General features: G+C 39.0%; 1 protein-coding gene across 1 annotated transcript in view; it reads right to left on the bottom strand.

Annotated features, from left to right (window-relative positions):
- Positions 1-206: 206 nt before the first annotated feature.
- Positions 207-22734, bottom strand: part of Prex2 (phosphatidylinositol-3,4,5-trisphosphate dependent Rac exchange factor 2) — a 299642-nt gene continuing 277114 nt past the window's right edge. Inside the window, exons 38-40 of the mRNA XM_006974690.4 lie at positions 16468-16570; positions 11413-11480; positions 207-6148 (exon numbers count right to left, since the gene is read on the bottom strand). Of these exons, the coding sequence (XP_006974752.2) occupies positions 6103-6148; positions 11413-11480; positions 16468-16570 (217 nt within the window). The 3' untranslated portion in view covers positions 207-6102. The remainder of the gene's footprint in view (positions 6149-11412; positions 11481-16467; positions 16571-22734) is intronic.

The following is a 22734-nucleotide window of genomic DNA, read 5'->3' as shown; positions in this document are numbered from 1 at the left end:
TTGGGTTTACAACCAATGAGAAGGCAGAACAACATACTATAAAAAAATGAACCGACAGGAAGTAGGTCTCTTTTCGCGAAGCTGGGACAGCAGGAGGAAGGGTGAGATTTTAGCTCTGAGCTCTGACTTCTCAGCTCTCTCTTTTACATTGTTTCTGTGTTTCTTATTTAATAAGACGGTTGGTTACATCTATAAATAGGAATTGGTCAAATTTAAGCTCATACTATAATTCACTTTATTATTGACATTTATCATACAATATTACTATTTCAATCTTTTATGTGGGCAAAATAAATGACATAAAATACATAATGAACTTTAACAAATTTAACCACACACAAAATATGGAATGATCAAAACTATGTTACATGGGTATTTTACAAAGGAAAAAACAGGCTAATAATACATTTAGATAAAATTTATCATTGAATTTTGGATGTTATATAATATTAAATATAGACATAGTCACTTTTAGAGAACCAGTTTGATATTTTATTATTAAAATGAATACTGTGTACATGAGTGCTTACAAAAATATTTTTAAGCAAACGCTATAATCTACTCATATACTTGCAGTTACAAAAATATATATTCCTCTGAAACTAATAAACTTGCTTGAGGCATTAGATACTTAAATTCAAATGTATGCTTTCTAAATATTTCAACAACTTAGTGTTCTTGACTGTATAGTATATAATACACACATGGTATTAGAATAGATTTATCAATGAATAACATAATTTTAAGTAAAGATCCAAGTAACCCTTGTATACATAGGGATACTGGGATCCTGTGAAGGTTTTTTTAAATTAAATACATCCAATACACTCAACTCTGGTTGCACCTTTTATTAAGTAAATTTTCAAAACATTTGTTGGATGACTACATGAGTAGATGATAGTAATTGTTGTTTGTGCCTAAAATTAACTACCCAAACTTTTGTTATTTCTGGTACTACCAATATTTATAGTAACTATCATTTAACAATTTAACAATTATGTCCATTAAGCTATTTCTTAATGGTAAACTAGGTAAGTAGATTTAAGATTGACAGGATAGTAATTCAGGTTGGACCCTGGCATGTCTCCCAGAGGTCCCTGGGTTAAGGGCTTGCTTCATGGTGCTCTTGGAAGTTGGAGGCCAATGGGAAGATCCCTGTGTCTGTGGAAGCCTTCCTTTCAAAGACTGGGGACCAAATCTCTTTCTCATCTTTGTGATTTGGTTAATGAACAAGAGAGCTTTGTTCTGCTACCCTCTCCTGCCACGAGGTGCTACTTATTACAGGCCCAACTACTCAGGCTTCAGTGGACTGTAGACTAGAATCTCCAACACTCGGAGCCAAATTAAACCATTCCTCTTTGTAAGCTAATTATCTCAGATAATTTGTCACAGTGATCACCACAAAAGAAAAAACAAATGAAAGAAAAAGAAGAAAAGTTGGCTCACACAAAGAGCAAACACAGTGAACCAAACAAAGATACCTCACCAGGTACACCTAACACCTAGTCAGCACTGGTGTCTGCAGCAGACATCGTACTGTCTATTCACAAACTCTGTCTCATGTTTTCATACAAATAAGACACCCAAGTCTAATTTTTGTAATTAATTTTCACAAAATAAAACATAGTTGATAAATGATATATAAGGACATATGCATACATGTATCTGTATATCATTTAGCAGACTTAGTATACTTTAGGAATCTATTCCTGTGAGAGGAGAAACTGTCTTGAGTGAAGCAGGCTTCCCACTAGGTCACAACCAAGAGATGCACAGACTATATTTTAACAGACCTCTATGCATGCCAGGTGGTACTTCGCAACGTGAATGCTAACAACACCAACAATGGCAAATCATTAGAGTAGCAAAGGATTCTGAAACCAAAGATTAACCACTATGGCCAGCATACAATTTCAATACCTAGGAAAATGGTGGCCATTTGTAAAATTACTATGTTGGGGTCATTCGTGGTAAATATGCCTCTTACATTTCCCCTTCTTCTTCAGAGTAAAGATGTTCCTAAGATTCTTCCTTAAACTCCAAAGACACAAAAGTATAGTGTGTTTTATTTATTTGAAACTTAGGTCATCTTAAGCCATTTCAGAATCTTTTGCTCTTACAAGTGGATTATTTCTGAAAACTAGTTAATATATATGTATATATACATATACATATGCATGTTAATGAAATCATAACTGGCTAAGGAAGAGGCTAGCAGGAAAATTTACATAAAAATAAAGACTAGTTTAAAGACTAGTTTCCCAAAATTCAGAAGCAATTTTGTCAAATACTAAATTTTGGTAGTTTAGTTTTAATACCACTAGTGTGAAAAGTCTGGAATTACTTCAAAAATTTTCCAAAGGACAAATGACTTAAAGCAAGGTTATTCATTTGAAATTTTAATATTATGATTTTATAAAAACACAAATGAATAAGAAAACACCTGCTCAGCTATGTTGAATCATGTTGCACACTGTAGCATCTTGGACTCGTGTAAGAACACTTGGCTGTTTGAAATAGAAATGTATTTGCTTTAATTACAATAGTTTACTCTCAACCTAAAGCTTCCCAGGAAAATTAAATACATACTTTGCCTATACTTGCTAATACCTCCTCTGAGATTTTGTTTGCTTAAAGTTAGCTAATATGTACTCTGGGATTTGTTTCTCATTGATTTTCTTCACTGTTAAAGTTAGCATAAGATCAACTTCATGTCATTCTGAATTGAACTACTCAAAGTTAAAATCAATACAGTCAGCAATAGTGCCATTCCCATGTAACATGCTCTGTAGCATCTTAGTGTCTTAGGCAGTGTCTCACACTGTAGTTAACATTGGTCTCACACTCACTCCCTAGCTCAGGCTGGCCTACAACTTCTGACAATTCTACTGCATCATTCTCTTCTGCAAACTGACGTTTCGGTTGTAGCTTAAAGGGGAGCCAACACAGTTCACCATATGGCTTCTCATGTGCTCGGCAAGAGCTCAACCATGGCCCCACATTCATAGCCATGGTGTTGTCTTCCTTTTTAATTGAACATCTTGCTGCGAGAAGAGTAGCCACTGACTACACAAGGGATTGAAGACACTAGAGAAAAGTGTGTTAAAGGGAAGGAAAGCAGCAGGAGCCTCCAGATGGGATGCTGGTTTAGAGGGGAGCGCGCAGCTACTAGAAACTCAGCACTACACATCTTGTTAAGCAAATCTGCAACAGAAATTCTCACCCTCTGTCTGTCTCTCTAAATAAGAAGTAGATATATTGTTAGCCCTCAAATCTTCATATTTTGACAAAATTAAACTTTGTAATGCTAGAAACCAATGAGAAAAACCTGTAAGACAGTACATAGGATTCTGGTCCTATGATAAGATCTGAAATCTCTCGACGGGTAGACAGTAGCCTATGTCTGCATACAGAAGTTGGAAGAATAGTAAACAGGCTTTCTCAGTAGCTTGTCAATAAACACTGGTTACAGAGGAGAATGCAACAGTAAAGCAAGTGTGCCCTAAAATTTCAAGATTTGCTAAAGACCCAGTGTCAAAAGGAGGTATATAATATGGTAGTGAAAAATGATTACTCATCTATCAGATTTTTATCAGTTTTCTCATCAGCCAAGTTTTATATGATGTCCTACTTCTGGCTTGCAATACACGTGTAACCTCTTCAATTATGAATGGGAAATACCCAAAAGACCCTATAGTTCTCATACATTAAAGACATTTTGCATATTCCCACTTGATTTTGCAACATAATTTGTATAATTAAATGACAATACATATCACAAAGCTCCAACTTTAGTAAGAAAATAATTATTAATATTATAGTGGCTCTCACATTAATAAAGAAAAGTAGCACAATGCATAAAGAAAGTAGGTTTCCCAGGTTAAACTCTGACTCCACCGTGTTTACCATGTGAACTTGTCCAAGTCACTGAGTTAGTCTTTGCTTTAGCTTAGCTATGGAGTGTGGGCAATAAAACAAGGTCATATTTCATCACTGCTACAAGGTTATGTAAAAAAGGAATAGCAAAATTTGGGCTGGGCAACCAGAGGTGCCATTTAGTACACACTAAACCATGGAGGCTATAATTTTATTACACTAAAAATTTACAGTGATTGATTGATGTTACTATAAACCACTAGAAAAATTTTCATGTTAGTAAGTGCTGTGTACAAAGATAATATGTTTAACTCAAAAAATCACATTGATCACATTCTGTTATATAGAGTGGATCCTTAGAATAGAGTAATTTATAAATACTGCCAAAGCCAATAATACGCTCAATGAGCTATAACCATGCTTCATAGGCCTTTGTGCTCTGTGGAGGCTTACTTCCAGGATGAGTGAGGAACAGTGAAGCAACATGAAGGGCCTGTGAGTCCGTCAGTTCGCACTCTTACAGCTTTCAGCAGATGATAGTCTGAACTACCAGAACATCAGAGCTGTATGCTGATGGGAGCAAGAATGCTAATTTCCCCAAAGTTGTGGATGTATGTCATATAAATAAATATGCAAATGTAGGCCCTATCTTAATTAGATTCAAAATACTAAGGCTTTTATTTAGCAACTGATGTTGGTTTCCCCACAATTAATCACATACAGATTTATTGGAAAAAAAATCAGGTGCTCTGTGAGTGCCTAATTATTTTTACCTTAACTAGTAGGATACATGTACCCCATACCTTTGGAACACATTTTTAAATTAAATATATCACTGGCAATTGAGACAGTTTTTAATGATGGTCTAAAGGTCATTATGAAATTTATAAAGTAAAACAGTTTGCCCAAACTGTAGTTAAGGTAAGGATTTCATGTGCTTAGCCTACATCCATACACAGTCCTGTGCTGCACAGTGGCCTTTGGGTCAGTGATGGACAGCCTCTAGGAGATGGTTCCATAGGCCCTATCATCTAATAAGGCCGTAGTCATTTCTGCTTGTGTAAGTGTATCCCGTGACATTTGTATAATGATAATATCACCTAAAGGCACAATTTATTCCTCTTATTAAGCAAAGTACAACTCTACCAGAATCACAGTGATGATGCTTTAATTATTTTTAAAATTATATATTTAAAACCAATATTAATCTATTCACGGTGTTAAAAACAATGTTAGTGTATCAACACAGAAGTGATATAAACACTGCATATACTTTAAAATCAATAAGTCTATACCTTGGTTATATAAATTATCAAGGTTCTGCCCTAATGGCCCTTTAAAGTACAACAAATAAATCTATTTTCACATCTTATACATACAACTTTATAGAAAAATACTCATGATGGTATATTATTTTAAGGGTCTGACATCTCACAAGAAGACTTCATAAAATTACATTTGTCTTTCTCAGTTCAAGGCTGAGTTTTCAAATAGGCTTTTTTCTTCCTCACTTCCTCCTCTCACTTCCCCAATCCTGGCAACTCCCTATCCACAGCCATCAATGGTCCATCACCCAGTATTCAAGGCTCATTGCAGAGATCAACAGAAGCACCTTCCTGCTGGAATGTTTACACAGACAGAGAACATACTTAACAACAGTGAAGAAGTCTTCCCAGAACCTCACAAATTTCTTCACTAACAATAAGCCTTAGAAGAAATAGAGGCATGTATTTTTCTACCTCCCACACACGCACTTCTGTGTGGTTCATGGGGGAGATGAACACCTGTGCCTCCCAATCCACACTGTCCCTGACATTTCTGTATGATGGCTTCCAGAGTGTGGCCATCATTTTTAGTGACAGACTTCTTCAAGAAAAACTACCAAGTATTACACGTGCCCATTGGGGAAGTTAAAAACAAATACAATATAATTAATGAGAAAGGAAGCAAAATAGTTAATCCTTCATCTCTGTATATTTTTCCTATAAATTCCAGCAGTGAATTTTGCCCCAATACGAATCTTTAATGTCAATACATAGAGTGTGATGCTGAACTGTCTGAATGAGTTGCTAGTTCCAACATAAATATCCAAAGGGAAACCAAACATTAGTTATTTACACCAGGAGAAAGGGTTACATCTTAAATATGCATCTCGTTATCTTCAGAGGAGAACGTGGAACTTGGTCAGCATTTGGAAGCTTCTGCTTGCCTGACTCTTGGGAATCCTTATTCTTCTCCAACGGGAGGGGGTGGCTCACACAGTTTGTACAGCCTAGAAAAGACACAGGACAGTATGACAATCATTTAGTATACCACCCTAACCAGAGTGGCAGAACAAATACATTAAATAATTTCTTGGCTCCCTCAGCCATTCACCACATTGACTATTCTATGAAAAAAATAGCATATGAATCAGCTTGGTTCAAAATTTTGGACCCGTGATTTAGAAATACTTCTGTTTCTTTGAGCACATTTAAAAGGCTGCTCATTAAACAACACTTTGTTACTGTTATGAACTGTAATGTAAATATCTGATACACAGGCTATCCGATGTGACCTCCCAAAGGGGTTGTGACCCACTGGTTGAGAACCACTGTTTTAGAAGCAGCTGCTCTGCTTGAGTCTGTTTCCTTTGCTGATAGTAAAATCTATCCCCTGAATGGAGGAGGCAGTGTTGTTATGATAGTTAGCACCCTGTCCACCACAGATAGCTTGCAGTGATGTGGTCTCTATCTCATGGGGACCTACAAATTTTCTTACACCTACTACAAATTTCCCTCATTTTGCACTATCCCTGTGGAGCAGAGGCTGGCTGTGGATGGGCTGATGTGACAGCTTCCTGAAGCCTGAATCTCAAGACACAGTTAGTTACTTGGCTTGTTCTAAGGATCTACAATTGGCTATAGCCAGCCATCAATCACCTGTCAGTAGGATCTGTCTCCAGGTTCAAGGAATTCATGTTACCTGTGGAGAAGCTGGGGCATGCTCCTTCATAGCCAGGCCTAGTTGTTTGTGACCATACTGCAGCAACACACAGCTCAGGAGAACTTATTAGTTCTATACAAGTTGGCCAGGGTGGCTAAAAGCTAACTCTAGAACCAAAGCAAAAGGGAACAAAATGCTGCCCGATAATGCTAATGACCTCAAGGCCACATGCATTACTTACAGTACATCTAGAGCAGTGGTTCTCAACTTTCCTAATACAGTGACCCTTCAATACAGTCCCTCATGTTGTGGTGACCCCCCCCCAACCATACAATTATTTCATTGCTACATTATAACTGTAATTTTGCTACTGTTATGAATTGCAATGTAAATATCTGATATGCAGTACATCTGATGTGTGACACCCTCCCCCAAAGGCTCGTGACCTACAGGTTGCGAACAACTGACCTAGCGGCTGAGCTAAAGTGCTTGGGTGTTGGATTGTACCTGTTCTCCTTAAGAATTAAAGGTACACATACCCTACTTTGTACATTAGTCTAGTATCTCAAATGGGGAACTCAATTTTGAAGCATTTCGTGTGTGTGTGTGTGTGTGTGTGTGTGTGTGTGTGTGTGTGTGTGTGTGGTCAGGGGTGTGTATGGGTACTAAGGATTGAACCCAGGGCTTTCATACTTGTTAAGCACATGCTCCACCACTAAGCTGCACTCCCAGTCTCAACAACCCAATCTTACAGCTTTTTGAGAGTGATTCAGACCAGGGTCGCCAAGGAAATTTACTCCTTTTTGCACAGTAAATTGAACAGAACTTACAAGCATTGTTAGTCACTTTAGAAAACTATAAACTTCCTCTCCCTGTGACATACAAAACCATGCTAATTCTAAACCAGTGGAGAGAAATGGGGATGATTTAATACCAAATTGTAAGTCTGGTTAATAAAATGAACTTTATCAGTCTGGAAGCCAGAAGTTACTGTCTTTGGAGGTTTGCAAAAGGTACTTCATGCCTGAAAGGTGGCTTTTGCCCCATAGGTTATCTCCACAGAGAAGGAGAATTTTGAAATGCTTGTTTTGTCCTTCCCAGAGAAAAGAACACATTAAATTGAGCTGAAGTAGTTGGAAGATTCTTCTGCAGCTGAAGGACAAGATGCTGCTTCAAATTGCCTCCTGGGGCTGGGAAAACAGAACAATGAGAAGTTTCTTTTCCTTCTCAATTTCTAGCCTCCTGTTTCCATGGGAGTTCTGCCTAGTGTGTAACGAAGTACAGAGGCCTGAAGCAGGTAATGGAGATGGGAGAGCTGGTGGAGAACGTCCTACTGATCACACTCTATTACCTTGCTCTGCATGCTTGTGCCCAATATGATCAATGGTAGCAGAGAGATGAGTCTTGGAAATGTCTGCCTTGCAAATTGGAGCAAAGGCTACTCCCTGTAGTCACCAAATGCAATAATAGCTCTGTCTACTGCAGAGCTGGAAAGCTTCGGCTTCTGTGAGGCTTCTTGGAAGTGACTCGGGGTTATCTGAGTTCAGACACACTTGTAATGGAAATTGTACAGCTCTGGGAGTGTAGCACAGGCAGGTGAATTTGGGGAGTGAAATGTAATAGGTAAGGAGCTGGACTCTAATGCTGCAACGTGGCTTCTACTTTTGGCATCTAAATTATTGGTGTGTGTGTGGCGGTGGGGACTTCTGCTGGCCCAGCATAGGAAGCTATTATCCTACACATGGGTACCAGAGGTCCTGCATGAGCGAGGGCTGTCCTGGCCCCGCTTCCTCTTCTGCCTTGTTGGGCTTATATTTCTGCATTGAGCAGAGTCCCCAAACTTCAGTGTCTACACCATGCCCTTTACCCTCCTACGTGTGCTAACAGGGCTACAGAGCAAATGCCTCTTCTATAGTTAAAATATATGGTGTCTCAGCAATTGCCCATCTCACAGATGAGAAGTTGGAATCTCAGAGAGAAATACACACACACACACACACACACACACACACACACACACACACACACACACACATGAGTTGGGACTCAGGATTTGTTTTTCTCTTCTCTCTCCTTTAAGCAATGATGTGTGCTACCTCTTTTCACCCTGCTTTCACCGAAAGGCCTGCCCCTCCCAGACACATAACAGAAAGTCCATATATGTCAGTATATGTTTGCCAAGTGAAAGGTAACAATAATAAGGAAAGTGGATGTTAGGAATACCATGATGGAGGCTGGCTGGGAGATTTGAACCAAATAAAACCTCTGGTAAAGAGAGCTCACTGGACCTCCAAGAATAAACTTTCTAGAAATCTTTTGCCAGCTTTGCCAATGGGTAGTTTGGCCCTGAGAACTAAGTGTCCTCCAGCTAACTGTCCTTGAGGAAAGTGCTGGTTCCTGTCAGGAGGGAGCCTAGGCTGATGTGAGTCTCTGTATTATCAGCATCTCCAAAGACTGTGGCTCATCCCCTCTTCTCCCCTCCCTTCCTCTCCTCCATCCCTTCCCTCTTCCCCCTTCCCTTCCCTTCCTTTCCTCCCTCCCCTCTTTCCTGTCTCTTCCTTTCTGGGGATCAAATCCTGGCCCTTGTGCAGTCCAGGCAGACTTGCTAGTGCTCTACCACTGAGTTAGATCCCCAGTCCCATACTTCATTTCTTATATTTTTGGTTGTGAGCCTAGCCTTTAACAACTGAGCCATCTCTCCAGCCCCACACTTCATTTCTTTAAGTGGAAGCTCCTTCAGGACCACAGTCACTTCTGTCCTGGGCTTCTGTCCTCCCTGGGGCAACAGTAACACACACTGTATTTCCTCATTAAATAGCTGCAGAATGAGTGAAATAGTAAATAAAAATGTGAAATGATTTTCATTTCTGTCTTAAGGCTGTTATTCCCTTGTACAACGTGTCAATTTTATAGCTGGTTCATTTTATTATGTTTCATCTCCAAGTGTTTAAAGATAATCCAATAGAGAAAAGACCTGAGTTCATCAGTTTGTCTTCTTGTGTTCAGCTGGAGTATTGGTTTATTGATCGAGGTGCTGAAGCCTTATCCCAACCCCACTGTTTATTACTGTTCAAAGGCTCTAGCTGAGAATACCTTGTAAAGCTATTATCTTGTTTTCTTATTGGAATTTTAACACTTCAATGGGTCTATTATACAAATATACCACATCTGCTCACGGTGCTAGAGAGAACGTTTCATGTGTAATGATTCTTTAGCAATAGAAAGCCTTAAGACTCCAATCTAATCGCCCATGAAGGATAACATTAGCAAGACTGGAGGACTACAGAGTCGGGAGTCAGCACTAAAAATGAATGCAGCAAGAGCAGGAGAGCCCCATCCATTTTCAGGGGGGAAATATGTTTTCCCCCTTGAAATCACTCTCACCACCCAAGTCGTTTATAAAATGAAGTATAACTCTGTAAATGGCCGTGGTCGCTATCCTCTCTCTGGTAATGGTGTTGTGAACAGAAACAAAGAACATCTTACCTAAGTCAGGCTCTGGAGATGCCTACGTTTTGTTAAAATATAAACATAATAATGATCAAATGTAAGAGTAATTATTTAACATTGCTCCACTTCAAGACGGATGCCTGCTTACCCTAATCATGGGAAATCAAATGGAAAACATTTCTCTATGTTCATTCACTGAGAGTCCTTTCATATGGTAATTGGTGAACTGTGAACATTTGATATAACCAACAGAAAGCTCACTGGTTCATTCAGTTCATTTATTCAATCACTTGGTCTTGAAATAAATGTAAATATTTGATGTCTTATGTAGTCACTGATAAAATAAAAGTATATTCTCTGTCTTCTGAGAACTCATATTTGGGTTGGGCAGAGAAACCTCTAATTATTATGGCAACATGACATAAAAAGAGGCATAATGTGATACCCAGGATACCAGGAAGCCTGATAAAACAGCACTCAAGCAAAACTCAAAGCAGGAATAACATCCAAACTGGCATTTGTGAGTTAAATAGGAGTTCTCCAGTCATGGCATAGGGAAGAGCATGGCAATCACAGAGGGGCAATGGAAAGGGTAGACGATCACAGAGGGGCAATGGAAATGGTAGACAGTCACAGAGCGGCAATGGAAAGGGTAGACAGTCACAGAGGGGCAATGGAAAGGGTAGACAGTCACAGAGCGGCAATGGAAAGGGTAGACTGGTAGTTACATTTTGAGTTGCATTTGCATAAACCCTTCCTTTTGAATTCACTTTCAAAATAAAAAGGTCTGTTTATTTTGGAAAGCATTCATTAGCCTCTCACCAAACTGCACCACTGAATTCACCAATTGAACATCTTTTTTTGTTTTGTTTTGTTTTGTTTTTTTGTTTTTTGAGACAGGGTTTCTCTGTGTAGCTTTGCACCTTTCCTTGAACTCGCTTTGTAGACCAGGCTGGCCTTGAACTCACAGAGATCTGCCTGCCTCTGCCTCCCGAGTGCTGGGATTTAAAGGCATGTGCCACCACAGCCCGGCTCAATTGAACCTCTTACAATTAGTGTCAGGATGACACTGAGCATGAACTAGAGCAGATCCCTTTGCCGTGACTGACACTGCCAGAGGCCAGCAAGCCCTCAGGTCAGTGGTAGATGGGGTATGCTTACCTTGGAGCTGATTGAGGAGTCCGGTCTCTAACCCCCAAGTTCTTAGCTGTGTTCTGAACTCTTGCACCCTGAAAGTCAGGGAAATCATTTCAGCTCAATAATGTTCTGAGTTAATTCATATAAACATGAGTTGAGGCATTATTCTAACACTGTTTAACATCAAGGGACACTAATAAGGAATACAACAGAAACCACTATATGAACTTTTTGTGAGTGCTCTAATGAGTTAAATTATATGGTTCTAAATACTATTTATGCTATAGCATCAGACTCATCCAAAAGTAAGTTTAACAGATTCCCATTTATTTCCACACCTTAATCTTTATCCTCAGATGCAATTAATAACTTAAAACATTGAGAACAGGACATGATCAATGCTAAAAACACATGCTAGTCCCCAACACTTTCACAGAACAGGAGTCACACCTGCATCTCTTCAGATGGACAGTTGTTTTAAGTGTAATAGTGTTTTTATAAAAAAACATCTTCTAAATAGTTCTAAAGAATTTCTATACATATAAATGTGGATTTATGCAATCTAAGAGTTTTGTCTCAATGTGGGTGATATAAAGACAATCTTCTTCAGCAATAAAAAGGACCCTGTGACCTGTCAGTTTCATGAATGAAATTACAACCGCTTTTTAGTTCCTAATGGAAGCTAATTACATTTTGACCCAACTATGAGTGTTTGCTGCTGGGAACAGAGAAAGGAGAGTGGCTAAAACAAAACTCTGAAATGCTCCAAGTACCCACTGCACATCCAATACTACCCTAATAAAGTTGAGAGTAAATGAAGATAAACCCTAAAGGATAGATTCTCTCAAAATAAAACTAAGAAATGAAAACAGATCTGGAAAGATGAACAGGCAAAAAGGACACACAAGAAGGGATTAAAGAATAGTAACCAGTCTGATTTCTTTTGAAGACATTGAACACTTAGGAGAATATCTGCAAGAACAAAATAGATTTCTACACACTTCACCAAGCTTCCCTTCTTATTAAAATTTCCATTAGCTGTAGTTTATCAAAACCAGGAGTCAGCACAATATGATGCTATTAAATTATGGTACATTGTGTTCAGATCCCAGCACTTGCTCCAAGAAGGCTCCTTTTCTGGTCCAGGATCCCCCAGTGTAGAATTTCATGCTGCATTTTGTGAACAAGGTCCATGCTTCTAGGACAGCTACTCAGAACCTGTTCTTGATGACCTTCATACTTTGATGGGTACCAGACATTATTATATAGAATGTCTCTGTCTTATTTAGGATTTCTATTGCTATGAAGAGACCACGACCACAGCAACTCTTTAATTGAGGTGGTGGCTTACAGTTTCAGGTGTTTAGTCCATTATCATCATGGTGGGACATGGTAGCATGTAGGTGAACATGGTGCTGGAGAGGTAGCTGAGAATTCTACATCTTGCAGGCAAAAGGAAGTGGTCTAAAACACTGGGCAGTATCTTGAGCATATATGAGATCTCAAAGCCTGCGTCCACAGTTAAACACTTCCTCCAACAAGGCCACACCTCCTAATAGTGCCACTCCCTTTGGGGGCCATTTTCTTTTAAACCACCACAGTCTCAGTTTGGATTTGTCTGGTGTGTTCTTATAATTAGAGAGAGGAGATGCATTTTTTTTAAAACAAGAAAATCAAGGAAGTGATATTGGGGCATTCTCTGTGTATGATATTAGGAGACACATGCTATCTTTGTATCTTAGCACTTGTGAAATTACTTGATCTCTTTTCTAATGGGACATCTACAGTAAAGTCACCACCTCTTTGTAGACTTTACAAAGAAGTTATGACCATGAGACTGTGAATAGTGAGTCTCCCCTTCAAACTTCTGCTCACCATTTCAGCTCCCACTGGTGACATATCAATATTGTGATGGAATGGAATTTTCTATCAAGATGAGTTTCAATTTCCCAAATCCTTTATTCAAGTATGTATTTAACTCAGCAGGAACTCACAGGTAATTATTAATTTCATTCTGAGGTACAATATGCATCTCTTAAAATTTTCCTCTCAAATTGCTCTGGTTTTGAGTACTGGGAGTTCTTTCTGGTTGCTTCTTGTACACCTTGGTCCACCTTCATAATGTGTCAGCGCCTGCTTTTGCCCAGTACCCAAAGGCCCATCTTTTCATCTCAGCAAGTAAGTCACCATTTTTCCTTGGACACAACACTTCCTCCCTCCTTCCCTTTCTTCCTTCCTTCCAAATCCTGTTTAGAAGCCAAGACCTGGATACTCTATGTTCTTGTTACTGCTGGCGAAAAGCTGCTTCTAGACCTTTTAGCAGACAGAGTTAGTTTACTGACAAACATGCTCAGACACTATTTCTACATCTATACTTAATATGTGTATGCACATATTGTGTGTATACACGTGTGTGTGTGTGTGTGTGTGTGTGTGTGTGTGTGTGTGTGTGTGTGTAAGTGCATGTATGTGTTGGCTATATCTATTAGGTCATATTGATACTAAAGTACCACAGGGCTCATTAGTGATTCCAGGCTTTTCTTTCTTTCTTACTTGAAACTTATTTCTCTGTCAGTGACAACCCATCTTTTCTTGCTTAGATTAGCATTGCTAGTGAGTTCAGTCCTAATGTTTACTAGAATTAGTTTTAGAATGTCTAGGTCATACCTGCATGAAAAATGTTTTTTAACTAGGTACAATATTCATGCATAATTCTGTGTCATTTCATATTATTTCATTAAGTAATTGATAGAAAGCTTTTCATATAACTGGTATAATTGGAAACAACTATTGGCATATTTTCTATTCATCTATTTAATTCTCAGATGAAAGAATGATAAACACAATATGTGCAGTTTAGATTCTACCTGGCTTTTTGGTCTTTCTGATTCTATTTTATACATATATATGTATTTATTTATTTATCATGTATTGATATGTATATCATGTATACACAAATATGTAATCATGCTTGTAATGAACTTTGTAGCAGTTATGTCAGACATATGTATATCAACTTCTCTTTATCTGTATTTTCTCTATGTCCATTTTGTTTTCATGATTGAAGATATTACAGAGGATCATGATCACTCAAACCCACAGGTAGAAATGCACATGGAATCAACTCAAAATAAACTCTTCAGTGGAATGTTCATGAAAGGCTCACTCTAGCTCCTTTTCCTCATAAGGTATAATTTTGGGAGACCTTTTCCAAAGTTTCCCATGCACGATCTATAAGAGTTGCTGTGGGATGTTAATGTATGTCCTGTGGGAGCCCTTCTTGGGTTCCTTGTGGCGTTACCCAGCAGGTTTGCATAGAGGATGATTAGGACCATGGGCCTGAGTGCAGGTGTCTGAGATGGTCTGCACTTGGCTGTACTGGGGGATGGTCTGTATGTCAAGTTGCTCTGATTGGTCAATAAATAAAACCTGATTGGTCGTGGCTAGGCAGGAAGTATAGGCGGGACTAACAGAGGAGAAATAAAAGAACAGGAAGGCAGAAGGAGACACTGCCAGCCACTGCCAGGACAAGCAGCATGTGAAGATGCTGGTAAGCCACGAGCCACGTGGCAAGGTATAGATTTGTAGAAATGCGTTACTTTAAGATGTAGGAACAGTTAACAAGAAGCCTGCCACGGCCATACAGTTTGTAAGCAATATAAGTCTCTGTGTTTACTTGGTTGGGTCTGAGCGGCTGTGGGACTGGCGGGTGACAGAGATTTGTCCTGACTGTGGGCAAGGCAGGAAAACTCTAGCTACAAAGAGTAATACAAGAAAAGCAAAGAAGACTTCATTCACCCTTTTGTTCTTGTTTCTGACCTAAATCCTAACTCTGATGTGAACATTTACCTTTTTTTTTAAAAGAAGAACTTGTGCATGTACCTCCCCAAGTCCTTCCTAAACCTCATGGCAGTTTGCATCTGTGTTTGTCACTTGCCACCTGGACAACAGTATGTCACACTCTCCTGGTGGGTCTAAACTTAACGAATCCCTGTGTGACCTTCTAAGTTGCATTCATTCAACTGTTAACCCAGGATACCTAAAGCAGAAGTGCCAAGGCACACACACTCACTGGACCTGTGATCCACACTGCAGATGTTAACCACTGTTGGCTTCTTCAGTCCATTTCTTCACTGGCTAGCTTAAAATTCCATAGTGAAATCTTGGAAACAATCCCGGGGAGGGGGGGGGGTTGACAATGTTTATGCTTGCCTGAGTCAAGTTTTAATGAATAAAGTGGTTATAATAACAGGAGCATATCTAATGAAGTCACTGTCGCTGAACAACTCAAGGCAAGTCAACTTTTACTGCAGCAGGCCAAGGATAGAGACAGAAAAATGTAGAATTGAATGACTTTTATTTTTCTTATTACTGCTTAAACGTCTTTTGGACTAGCTCAATTCTATTTTCTAATCAGAACAATGGAAGTCAGTGCATTTAAAAAAAGAATTTAAACTATTTAAGACCAAATTACCTTGGTTCTTCAAATGCTATTGGGTTACAGTTTAGGAAATTCACTTTCTTTAAAAGGGAATACAGAAATAGTCTGGTCTCTGGTGATGGAAAGAGAGTTGACAGGATCATATTCAGACTCAAATGGAAATTCTGAGGTAAGCACTTTATCCTCAGGATGATGCATACATTGTGCACACATCTTATCATGGACTGGAAGACTTTGGAAGATCACAGAAACTAGCAGTGTTCTCAATTCCTCTTCTTCTTTGCCTCTGTCCCCTCCTAATCTACTTCCCAGGTTTAGTAAATTACCTACGATTTCCAGAAGTGCCATACATCCTTTATTGTGTTACTGCTAGAAGCCCAGTCCACCCTTGTTTTGTGTGACAATTCCCTTTTTGCTGTCATACAGCACAGAAATCCTTTTCCCAAGTGTCCACACTTGGACTAGGTGTCTGTACTATTTTCTCATTGGACATGCTTCTCAGCCATGGCTTACCCAGAGTCCCATGCCTAGAAATGTCCATCACACACAGGCACCCATAAGCCACCAGATAAATGAACAGTGGCAAACCAGGTCCTAGAAAACAACTGCCCTAAGACAGGCAGGAGAGAGGGACTTACCTGCTTCCTCATCACATCGGTGGCCTGCATAATGTATCTAGGAGGCAGCCCATGGCTTCTGGCTAGAATGATGGCCTGCTCCAGTGTCACACTCAGGGTGCACCTGTGGGCCAAGGTAATGGGAAGTGCAGTTAGACCCACTGATCCATTCCTAGAGAAATCAGAGCTACCAGTGTCATCAGAAACCAGTCAAGCTCAAAGTTGCTCACAATCCAATATTGACTCCTCTACATGGAATTCCTGTTTACAAAGGGGCCACAGAGACACATACATTACTGGAGGTATAGGTTAAAAAAATTTAAATTTAAAATGAACTTATTGTGAACTATGTATAAAAGAGAACTTCACCATAGGAAACTGAATAACCATATTTTTAATAAAATTTTTACTTTTATTAATAATGCATATAATTTAGAAGAAATAGTTTTGTATTTCTCCACTTCTACATATTGGCAGTTAATAGATTTGGGGTTTGGGTTTTAGAGACACAGTCTCATAACTTAGCACAGAGTGACTTCAAACTCATGATTGCCCTGTCTCAGCCTCTTCAGGAATGGAATTACCGGGCTAGGAATTATTCTAGATCTGTCTAGGACTTTCTTTCACTAGTGACCGTATGAAACACTAAGTAACAATGCAGGTGCTCACATATGAGGAAGTCCGACTCATCCTTAGTTATGAGACTATGATACATAATTCCAATACATTTGGTAGATTTTACTGACTATCTAAAGGAAGAAGAGAGGATTTAAAAGCACCATTTGTAATATGAAAAGACCCTGCCAAGGTTGGGCTCTACAATTGCCCATCACTCTAAGGAAGAACATGATGAGTTCCTCTGCCCAATAAATAACTCGAGAAGTTGCCTCCTCATAACCACTGCCAAGAATTCCTCTGGATTGCTCACATGCCAATGGTCTGAAGTTACATAATTAGCGTCTAGTTGGACACAGTGTTCACAGGTATTTAGTGTCTGAGTCAATTCGAATTGTTTCACGCACTGTTGTACGTACACCTGCAGGCCACCAAAGGCCAACCAGTGTATCTGATGGTTCATGTAAAAAGAAAATCAATTTCACTTAACTGCCTGCCTCCTCAACAGACTACAACCTTTTGTTCCTCCATAAGGTATCCTCTGCTCCAATTTTAAATCTGTTGACCCTAACAGTTTAATCAATAATGCTCCTTACACTAGCTGAACGAAGCTGAAGAAATAAAAAAAAATTAATTTCATTTTCTAATCCTGAGACATTCCTGCACTTTCTGATAAAGCATGGCTTGCCTCTTCTACTGAGGACACAGATACAGTGAGGGGTTTTCTGCCATCAACCTTCTTAATCATTTTACACTGACTTATTCCTCATTTTACAAGTTATAAATAGTGACACAGCAGGAAACTGCCTGCCAGAGACTTGAAAATATTTGAGTTCAACTGGGCCATAGATGTAGCAAATAATATACAATAATATATATATATATACACATATATATAGTAATAATATATACAATATAAAGAGGGGGCATCGAAGTGTTAGTTATCTCTTTTGTCTGTCCCCCCAACCCCCTGGTCTTTCAAGAAAGAGTATCATTATTTAACACTGGCTGCTATTCATTATGTAGCCCAGGCTGGTCTAAAACTCACAATAACCCTCTTGTTTAGCCTCCCAAGTGCTGGGATCAGAGACATAGGATACCACATCTGGCTGAGTGGCACCTGTTTAAAAAAATCAATGATATCTCACTTAAAGAAAAATTAACCTTCAAATAGATATGTATATTTTCTTTCCCCAGCCAATCAAAAAGAATGCTGTGTGTATTTTAATGAACTCCCAGGATTGACTAACAAATATTTTTAAGGACATTTTTTCAAAGAAACAAAACATTGGGAATGCTGCCTGCTTACAATTCAGGATGCCAGGCTTCTCCAGGCTCATATTTCCATGCGCAACATCCAGAATTCCACCACCCTAAGTGCAGTATGCACAGGAAAGCCGAGCACAGAGCTCCCAGCTCTGTGGGTGATAGGTCATTATTTGCCTCATCACTCTTTATCTTCTCTCAACTCTTTCGATCTGAATGCCAGGTGGTAAAATGCAACATTTTATTCCTTGTATCTAAAAGACTCCAGTTCCTGAAAGTGGCATGTAGATTTCCCCTCGTGAATAAAAGCAAGCACAAAGCACACCCACTGTCCGGTTTCACAAGACACCATTGGATTTTACAGGTGATTTGATTAGAGAAGGGCTGAGCGTCAAACCTCAGACAAACAAAAGAAAGGACATTCGAGAGCCCAGGAGCTGAGGAAAACCTACTCAGTAAGAAGTTTCTTGCTTGACTACACTACCTCCTTTCTAGAATAATTTCTGCTCTCAATAATGGACAAATTTTAAATATCTATATTTTTGCACTATCTTAGAAAAATATGGTCTTTCAAATTTGTATCTCCTTCTAGTTGCTATTAAAAAGGAAAGAAAGAAGAAAAACAAAAAACTTGACTTATTTTCCCTCTTTGGTTTACATGAAAGTAATTTAACATTTATATTGCATGATATAAATGTGCAACTTTAAATCAAATTATCAATGTCACAGAGTAGTATGTGAATACTTCATAAAAGGCAGATAAGTACAGTGAATAAAGTTCCTAGATTACCTCACTAATAAGATATTCCAGATTCATATCCTATCTGACACTAGTGAGGACATGTACTTAGTGGGGTGGTAAATCACAGAAGAATTGCTAGTTCTCTACAGAAAGAAAAACAGGACAGTATATCTGTGCTTATGACTAACACATTTCTAGACATCTTGCACTGAAACCAGAACCAACTCATTACTATTTCATATACACGTAAAATGATAAACTAAAGCTAATGGGTCCGATTTACATTGAAGGATAGTTTGTTTTAGAAGTATTTTGTGTAAGATGTGTGTGTGCGTGTGTGTTCACATGCATTCATGTGGATGCTAACAGTCAATCTTAATTGTTTATCCTCAAGAGCCTTCCACCTTGTTCTTTTTCCAAATAGATTCTCTCGCTTAGGGTCTGGTAACTAGCCAACAACCCAGAGGGACCCACCTGTCTCCACTTCCCAGCACTGGGATTACAAGTGCATACCACAACAGCCAAAGTGTTATGTGTGATCTGGGGGTTGACTTGAGTCCTCATGCTCATACAGCAAGAACTTTACCAAATGAGCATCTTCTCAGCACCTAAGGCAGAAGAGTGCCTTTCATTCGTTCATTCTGGGCTACTTTTGTGTGTCCACTTTGCACCAAGTACCATTACTTGCCAGCAGAACCAAATGGGTTCCATAACATTTCACTTGCTTGCAATGATCCTTTTGAGGTTCTTAGAGGGGCCCTGCCAGGATATTGACATCACCACATTATTAAGAAGCTAATTGCCTAGGTTCCTGTTGTAGCTTTCTTAAGCAGCAGTTACCTACCTGCACAGCATTCAAATTGTGGGGAAGAATGGCCAACCCTAAGATAATGATTGGGTGTAGGGCACTAGAATATGAACTGCTCTGGTAGACACATAGGTGCTTCTTTTAACAGATGTGAGACATTGCTGATTACCTGATTTCACACACTCCAGAGCATCACATGTACTTGTGACCCATTAGTTTTAGCAATCTTTGAACTAATGACACAGTTCTACCTGTTAGAAAGATATAAGTGCTTACATTCAGTTTCAAATTCAAATTCTTTTTCAAATTCACAAAGTAAAATGTGTTAACTGCAAAAGGTTCCAAATGCTATTTTCTTCACTCCCAGCTTCTTCATTCATAATGTATAGTCTTGTGTAGACTTTTAATGGCTGCCGGTTATTTCTGGAACTGAGCTAGCAGAAGCTGGGGTAGGATGCATTCAGGATAGCTTGACTGAGATTATTTAGATGATTCATAGTTGCTTCCACATGGAGTTAGGGTATTTTGGTACTCTGGTACAGCAATGGCTTCCAGAGCATTCCTTCCTGCTTACACACTGCACAAAGCCATCCCATACTGAAAAGCAGATGCAGGACCAGAGGCTGTGATGCATTACACCGGCATCCTGCTCCTCTCGACTGGAAGTGTGTGTGATCAGAGAAAACAAGCTTGAAATGTACAACGCTGGAAGCTATCTGTGTAATAACTTTCAAAATGGCATGGCTCCGTCCGTGTGCTACAGAATTTCATAAAGTTTTAGATTAACAACCGAAAAGTGAGCAAGCCATTAGCAGTAATACATTTTTGCTACTGAAATGTTTTTCTGAACTCTTAGTAACTCAAATTAAATCAGTCATGCTAGAAGCTAGAACAAATTTTCTATTCTCTTCATAGGAAAATTATATCACAAAATTATCATAATTTGCTAGGCAGTCAAAGGCAGTGCCATAAAAATCGTGGGACAAAGGACAGAACAGGGTCACACAATAACATCATATTCTAAGTTCTGTAAGGCTTATATTTATTAGCATTTACCCCTTGTGACTTGTTCGTGTTCTGATATCTGGTAAATTTTAACTTTTATTTCTTTTTTGTCTTCTCATTTTTCTTAAAGAAGGCACTTAACTTCAAACCTATCATCTCCACTATTCAAGCAAGAACAGTCTTCTACCTCTCACTGTTACCAAACGATAAGACGACATTCTGGGCCTTTCTTCAATTGAGTCTCACTGATGAGGAAAAGCTAAGATTCTCAAAATTGCTTAAATGTAAAATGCTGTATTTCATCCCTCTATTAACTCCCATCTACTACACACTAAGTTCAGGTCTTTGGACATTCACTTTTCCATGAGGCAGCTTTTGCAATATGCCTCCTATTTAAGATACTTCATGATACTCTTATAATAAATTAGTAGGCTTAGTGTGCTGGGCTCTGCTGACTCCCCATGGGAGACCTTGATTTGGGGGATGTGGGGATGTGGGTTGGCTTGGGAGAGAGGGCTGGGGGATGGGAGGAGGGAGGAGGGAGGAGGGGGATCTGTGGGTGTTATGTGAAGTGAGCAGAAAATTTCTTAATAAAAAAATGAAAAAAAAAAAAAGAAAAAAAGGTCTCTCAAAGCCTCAGGGCCTTATGCACATTTGGTCATTTACAATGAACGAAAAAGCAGCTTAATTCTAATTACATCTTCAAACCTTCCAAGGTCTATTGACTCATTTAATATTGATTTAAATTTTAGTGCACCAATCTCGGCGGGGGGGGGGCAGATGCTTTAAACTAAGCACCTGGGGAGATGCTGCACCTCCTCTGGACCACAGGGATGGTGCTGGATACAGAATAAGACTGATGGGGGAACCAGTGTGAGTGCTGGTTGTGGTACCTGTTGTCTTTGCTCTCAAGGCCAGTGTTAGAAGCTTTTGTTAATAGGTGTGTGTGAGAAGGGGGGGGGGGAGGTTAAAATTGATTGATCCAGGTCTTGGTTTTAATTCAATATGACAAATTTAAAACATGAAGACCAGACTGATGATAAACATCTCTGGATTTGTAGCCACAGTTTGTCATACAATAGTATCGTGTATATGTTCATCTAAAAATATTTTAAGATGAACATAGAAAAACGCAGCTCTTCAGAAGAGTTTCTTAGTGTTTACTCTCCCTTCCGCATGTGGAAAATCATGAGTGAGATTGAACACTCGTTCAAAACTTTTCTCTCTGTCACATTACATACCCAGAATCTAAAACATCCATTATCAATGAGTTTACACATGAGTACTGATGATTCAAAAGTAACTTGAGCAATGTGGTATTTTTTAAACAATTTTGAGCATTAATTATAAAATGACATCACTTGGATAAATATGATCTTATTAGAATGCTATTTAAATGATTATTAACTTACAAAAATGGAGTATTTGTTAACAGACATCTGGACTTTACACGTTTTTGTCAGTCTCTGAGTTTAAGAGAGTAGGTGTTGAGTAACAGCCTCCCCTGGGAACGTGCTTGCTTGGAGATGTTGCCCCCCAACAAGCACTCTGTGTAAACTGGCTAACCCTGATGCTCACACGCATTCACTTGCCTAATTTGAGCTAGCTGAATACAAAAGAAAATCATCCTGTTCATTTGAAATCCATAAGCTTTGTCTGGAGGTAGAAGTCTATGTCATGACCACAGTCTGAGTCTCTTTTCACCGTTCTTCACAGCCCTGGTGCCGCCTTCACTCATGGAGACAAGGGAAAGAAAATTCTCCAAGAGCATAGCACCCGGCACAGTCTGATAAGGACACCCTGAGGAAACTATTATTTTGATTAAAAATTCCTCACATGAATTATGTCTTAA

Source organism: Peromyscus maniculatus, chromosome 2, assembly GCF_049852395.1.
Source record: "Peromyscus maniculatus bairdii isolate BWxNUB_F1_BW_parent chromosome 2, HU_Pman_BW_mat_3.1, whole genome shotgun sequence".
NCBI classification, from domain to species: domain Eukaryota; kingdom Metazoa; phylum Chordata; class Mammalia; order Rodentia; family Cricetidae; genus Peromyscus; species Peromyscus maniculatus.
This window is presented reverse-complemented; position numbering and strand designations above follow the sequence as displayed.